The following is a 6609-nucleotide window of genomic DNA, read 5'->3' on the forward strand; positions in this document are numbered from 1 at the left end:
TCTAATATTCAGGTACTGATTTATCACAGACAAGGTGGGCATTATTGGGCAGGAAATATAAAGGTGTTTCATAAACTATTACAGGTAACAAGCTCACACATAATCTGGTCCTTCTCCCTACAAGTTCAGCCACCTATAGGACAATCTGGTCCGTCTCTCTACAAATTGAACCATCTACGGGACCATAATCTGGTCCTGCTCCCTACAAGTTGAACCACCTACGGGATTTCGAAATCTGGTCCCACAAGTTGAACCACATACGGGATTTCGAGATGTCTCAGCCTATAAGTCTTTCCAATTTGGAGCGCAATCAGCGTGCCGTGTCAAGGCAATTAGATAAACTAATTCTAAGATCCTCCGATGGTGTCAAGCGTACGGCTGAAGAATGGGTGTCAGTCTATGACACTTTGATAGAGCTGAAGAATACCTTCACGGAAAATCAAGGACGCATTTTTGAGGCTGTCGAAGGAAATGAGGAACTCATGCAAAAGGCAGAATCTGAGTATGATGCTTTCACGGACAAGACTTTTTCGCTGATCATGGCTGTACGTGATTCAATAAACATGGCTAGGAAAGAAGAGCGTGATACAGGTTCCAGTCGTGAAGTCAAGAATGCGGAAGAACAACTAGCCGAAATGATGTCGAAGCAAACAGACTTGCTGAAGGATATTGTGGAGCTTCAGAGGGCTTCAAACACTGGCGCAAAAACTAGTGTAACTAAGCTTCCACAATTGCAGCTTCCAACTTTCGGAGGAGAATATTCCAAATGGCAGACTTTCCATGACGATTTCAAGAGTACAATCCATGAGAATCCAAATTTGTCTAAGGGTCAAAAGATGCAGTATCTCAAATCGTCACTCAAAGGCGCAGCTGCTGAAACAGCTGAGGAATACAAGATTTCAGATGACAATTATGAGATTCTGTGGGAGTCTCTGCAAAAACAATATGGGAAAAAGGTGCACATTGTTAATGAGTGCATTCAAAAATTCCTTGCTCAAGCCAAAATGAAGGATGGTTCTTTGACTGGGCTCAAGGAATTGACACACACCAGCAAGAGACTCCTCAAGGAATTAAGTAACTTGGGTTCCGAATATTTGACGATTGATTCGTGGATCATCTATCTGATGAAACAGCTGTTGGATCAAGAGACTAAGAAAGCATGGGAAGAGAGTCGAGACTCTCACACACTTGCAAATCTTGAGGAATGGTTTGAGTTTCTTGAGACACGCATTGATGCTATGGAGCGCTGGTCAGATAAATCCTCATCAACCAATTCGTCGAACCCTAAACCCATCAAAAAGGCTACATCATACCAAGGCAGTGTGAAGTCACATCACACTGAGACAGTGACCTGCCGAAAGTGTTCAGGAAGTCATGAACTATTTCAGTGCAAGGAGTTCCACGGGCTGTCTGCTCCAGACCGAAGGAGTTTCGTTTCTCAGCAATCCAGGGTTTGTTTCAATTGTTTGAGATCGGATCATATAGCGAGGTATTGTCAGTCCAAATCAAGGTGTACTTCCTGCAACAGTAGGCATCACTCATTGCTTCATGTGGAGCAAGCTTCAGCTCCAGCTCTGGCTGGTGCTTCAGCTCCTGCTCCCACTCCAGAGGTTCCAAGGCAAGCGACAATTGAATCTGAGGTTCCAGCATTGACCACACATCACTCAATTGTCCACAAAAAGGCGTTGCTTCCTACTGCTCTTGTCAAGGTTATAGACAGTCAGGGATCGCAACAAATCTGTCGCATACTCATCGATGGTGGAGGTGAATGTACACTCATTTCAGAGGCGTGTGTACAGAGACTGGGTATAGAGCGTCGACAAGCCAAAATTGCGATAAAAGGGGCTGCAGAAGCCACAGTGGGATACACTAGAGGATTGGTGTCTATCCAGCTCACGTCGATCCACGATCCGACTGAGCATCTTGCTGTCGAGGCCTACATCTTGTCACATCTCACATCACAAATGCCATCAGCTGAAATTGTCCAGGCTGAGTGCTGGAAGCAATTCCAGACACTTCAACTTGCAGATCCGCAGTATCATACTCCTGGTAGTATTGATATCATTTTGGGAGCGGAGCACGCAATGGCAATTAACCTTCCACAAATCCTGAAGAGCGAAAATGGATCTCCCGTCGCACAGCTGACAATATTTGGGTGGATTCTTGGTGGCAAGATCCACGGGGAGATGCCAAGCATAACCTCACATCACACTCATGTCAATTTGGATGATCTCCTGAAGAGATTTTGGGAGACGGAAGAAGCAACTCCAAATGCCAAAATACGTTCACCGGAAGAGCAGAAATGCGAGGAGCATTTCATCCAGAACGTGAGGAAAACGGATTCTGGTCGATATGAGGTCAGATTGCCCTTCAAGGAAAATGGAAAGGCTCTAGGGGATTCACAATCAGCTGCACTGGCGAGGCTAAGGATCATGGAAAATAAATTCCAAAAGGACCCGGAATTTAAAAGGCAATATACTCAGTTCATGCATGAATATGAGTCAATGAGGCACATGGAGCTAGTTCCTCAGGACGAGGAAATCAGCGATTCACAATCCTACGTCATTCCTCACATGGCAGTTCTGAGGCCATCAAGTACTACCACGAAACTTCGTGTAGTATTTGATGCTTCAGCACGAACAAAACCTAACAATGTTTCGCTGAATGACGTTCTGGCTGTGGGTCCAACTGTACAAGGTGAACTGCTGCATCTTCTTATTCAGTTCCGGACATACAAATATGCATTTACAGCCGATATAGAAAAGATGTATCGGCAAGTGGGAGTGTCAGCCGAGGACAGGGATTTTCAGAGGATCTTATGGCGATATGACAAGGGTCAGGAAGTTCGCACCTACAGGCTCACAACCGTGACATATGGCACTTCCTGCGCGCCATACTTGGCTACACGAACTCTTCAACAAGTGGCTTATGACAATGAGAAGCTCTATCCAGAGGCAGCGCAGCAGATTCTCAACAATTTCTATATGGATGATCTCTTGGGAGGTGCCCAGACGGTACAAGAAGCAACAAAGGTCAGGGAAGATCTACAATCAGTTCTGGACAGCAGCGGATTTCCCTTGAGAAAGTGGGTGACAAATTTTGTCTCACTTCTTGAGAAAATCCCAGAGGATCAGCGAGCAATATCCCCAGAGGACATATATGAGGGTTCTGTCAGTGCATTGGGTCTTCAATGGGCTCCCGGAGATGACAATCTTGGTTTGGTACTGCCTGAAATAACATCATCTCGCACAAAAAGGGAACTTTGTGCTTCTGTGGCTAAGATATTTGACCCCTTGGGATTTATATCTCCAGTCACAGCAGGACTCAAGATGATATTTCAACAGTTGTGGCTCAAACCTGTGTCTTGGGATGACACACTTCCTGATGACATCATGACAGAAGTCAATCGTTTCCAAGAAGAAATCAGTGTCGTGCAAGGGATGAAAATTCCAAGGTTTATTCCCTCTATTGATTCTCAGATTGACTTAGTGGGGTTCTGTGATGCATCCGAGAAAGGATATGGAGCCGTGATTTACGCGAGAGGGACAGGAGATGATGGGGGGACGACAGTGACTCTCGTGGTGGCCAAATCACGAGTCGCTCCGTTGAAGACATTGTCAATTCCAAGGCTGGAATTGACTGCGGCTTTGCTGTTGAGTCGCTTGTTCACAGAGGTCAAAAAGGGGCTCACGGGATACCAGGTTTCCGTGACAGCATTTACAGACTCAATGGTGGTTCTTTGCTGGCTGCAAAAGCATCCGTCTCACTGGAAAACATTTGTGGCTAACCGCACTTCTCAAATTGTGGAAATCATCCCATTCAGTCAGTGGAGGCATGTTGTCTCTGAGGAGAATCCAGCGGATAGCATTTCTCGAGGTCTCTCTCCTCGAGCTCTCCTTCAGCATCAGCTGTATTGGAATGGACCGGAGTGGCTCAAGGAGGAAAAGGAGAAGTGGCCTGAATCTCCTTGGGTTCAGGAAAGCGACACAAGTGAAGAAAAGGTGCCTGTGGTGCAAGTGTTTGTGACTGAAACAAAGGAAAATAATTTCGCGAGTGATTTATTTAATCGTTTCTCAAACGTCACAACACTCATTCGTGTAGTCGCGTATTTGCTCAGATGGTCGAAAGTTGACGTTTCAAAAACCCTTCAACAGTCTGCGAGTGAATTTCTAACAGTGCAAGAACTCAATTACGCGACGAATGTTTTGATCAGACTTGTGCAGAAAGAGGAGTTCCCTGACGAACTAAAGTGTCTCCAAAGTGGCAATTCAGTGAAGCCGGGGAGCAAACTGTCCAAGCTTGTCCCAATCCTGGATGAGAATGGTATCATGAGAGTGAGAGGGCGCATCCAAAACACAAACTTGAGTTTTGACACTCAGCATCCGATAATTCTTCCAGGGAAACATGTGTTTACTCGAAAGTTGATTGAAAGAATTCATGTGACAAATCTCCATTCCGGGACTACTCTCACACAATCAATCTTGAGAGCAAAATATTGGGTTATCGGGGAGCGAAACAGTGTGAAAGGGGTTATTCATAAGTGTGTGAAGTGTTTTCGCGCAAAACCAAGACAGGAGACACCTCTCATGGGCAATCTTCCGGCCATGAGAGTCCAAGAGGCTAGGGCTTTTCTCAACACGGGCTGTGACTATGCAGGGCCGTTTCTCATCAGGGCTGGGACGGTCAGGAAATCTACAACGACAAAGGCATACATCTGTTTGTTCATTTGTATGGCCACCAAAGCCATACATTTGGAATTGGTCTCGGATTTGTCCACGGAAGCCTTTCTGGCGGCTTTAAGAAGGTTTACAGCGCGTCGTGGACACTGCCAGCATATGTTTTGTGACAATGCCACGAACTTTTTGGGCGCTGTGGAGTCACCAGATGGAGTAGGCAAAAGAAGGAAGTTACACCAGGAAAAGGTCACAAAGTTCATGTCAGAGTCAGGGACGGAATTCCACTTTATTCCCGCCTACTCGCCAACATTCGGTGGACTTTGGGAACGTGGAATTGGAGGAGTCAAATTCCATCTCAAGCGTGCACTCTCCAACACTGTGATGACGTTCGAGGAAATGTACACTGTTCTCACCCAAATAGAGGCATGCTTGAACTCCAGGCCACTTTGCCAGCTCACTGCAGATCCAGAGAACTTTGATGTGCTCACTCCAGGGCATTTCCTCATCGGACAACCTCTGACATTGCACGCTGGACCCGATCTATTGTCAGAGGACATCAATCGGCTCAAGAGGTGGTACTTACTGCAGCGCTTAGTACAGGAGTTTTGGAAGAAATGGCACCGTGAGTACATCACCTCACTCCAGGAGCGACCGAAGTGGGCAAGAGAGATGAGGAATCTTCAGGTTGGAGATTTGGTGCTCATCAAGTCCGACAACTTGAAGACAGCGACTTGGTCACTGGGCAGAGTGATCGAAACTCATCCGGGAGCAGATTCCGTGGTTCGTGTGGTCACCCTGAAGACATCTAGTGGCCTCACCAGGAGGGCAGTCAACAAATTAGCCAAACTGCCCGTGGATTAGATGAGAATTCTCTCATCCGGGGAGAATGTGGGAGAATGTCAACAATGCCCAACCGCCTCTCAAATTTGAATTCATGATTTTAGGCGAGTTTGGGCCACTTTGGGAAATTTCCCCTTCTGGGATTTTCTCCTTGCCAATCTGGCAACTCAGTGATTTTGACTCTCTTGGATTTTTGCTCTTGTCAATCATCACGCGTCTTTTCTTTTCCTAAAATTAATCTTTTAAAATATAAGTCATCTTTGCCGCTAACGAAGTAAAAATAAATAGTTTTTCAAAAGTCATTTGTGTTTGAATTTATCGAGAATCGAAGTTTCTCAAAGGACAACAGGAGAATAGGGAAAATCGATTCAAACCGGATCATAACCCTATTCTTCCTTACAGGTACTTTATATCACAGTCAGGGATAAGACAGGGAGAGATTGATAAAGGTTTCTTATTCTAATATTCAGGTACTGATTTATCACAGACAAGGTGGGCATTATTGGGCAGGAAATATAAAGGTGTTTCATAAACTATTACAGGTAACAAGCTCACACAAGTTGATTATCTCGAATAGTACGGGATAGAGGGGTCTCAAATTATGCACCCATTTAGAGCCCCCCTGAGGCTAGATTTGTGCAAAATTTCAATTGAAAATAAGCAAAATTGAATGAGAATTTCATAAGTGTTTGAAAATCTTTAAAGTTGATTATCTCGAATAGTACGGGATAGAGGGATCTCAAATTATGCACCCATTTAGAGCCCCCCTGAGGCTAGATTTGTGCAAAATTTCAATTGAAAACAAACAAAATTGAATGAGAATTTAATAAGTGTTTGAAAATCTTTAAAGTTGATTATCTCGAATAGTACGGGATAGAGGGGTCTCAAATTATGCACCCATTTAGAGCCCCCCTGAGGCTAGATTTGTGCAAAATTTCAATTGAAAATAAGCAAAATTGAATGAGAATTTCATAAGTGTTTAAAAATCTTTAAAGTTGATTATCTCGAATAGTACGGGATAGAGGGGTCTCAAATTATGCACCCATATAGAGCCCCCCTGAGGCTAGATTTGTGCAAATTTTCAATTGAAAAT

The 6609-nt window shown here is 44.7% G+C and overlaps 1 protein-coding gene across 1 annotated transcript; it reads left to right on the forward strand.

Annotated features, from left to right (window-relative positions):
• The first annotated feature begins 272 nt into the window (after positions 1 to 272).
• LOC129808943 (uncharacterized) lies at positions 273 to 5537 on the forward strand. The gene has a single exon (XM_055858849.1). It carries the CDS (start codon positions 273 to 275, stop codon positions 5535 to 5537), a length of 5265 nt encoding a protein of 1754 aa, XP_055714824.1.
• The last annotated feature ends 1072 nt before the right edge of the window (positions 5538 to 6609 follow it).

Source organism: Phlebotomus papatasi, unplaced genomic scaffold, assembly GCF_024763615.1.
Source record: "Phlebotomus papatasi isolate M1 unplaced genomic scaffold, Ppap_2.1 HiC_scaffold_22, whole genome shotgun sequence".
Lineage (NCBI taxonomy): Eukaryota > Metazoa > Arthropoda > Insecta > Diptera > Psychodidae > Phlebotomus > Phlebotomus papatasi.

What these genes read in the sequence shown, in the direction of transcription:
- LOC129808943 (XM_055858849.1), top strand. Translation starts at nt 273, where the DNA reads ATGTCTCAGCCTATAAGTCTTTCCAATTTGGAGCGCAATCAGCGTGCC.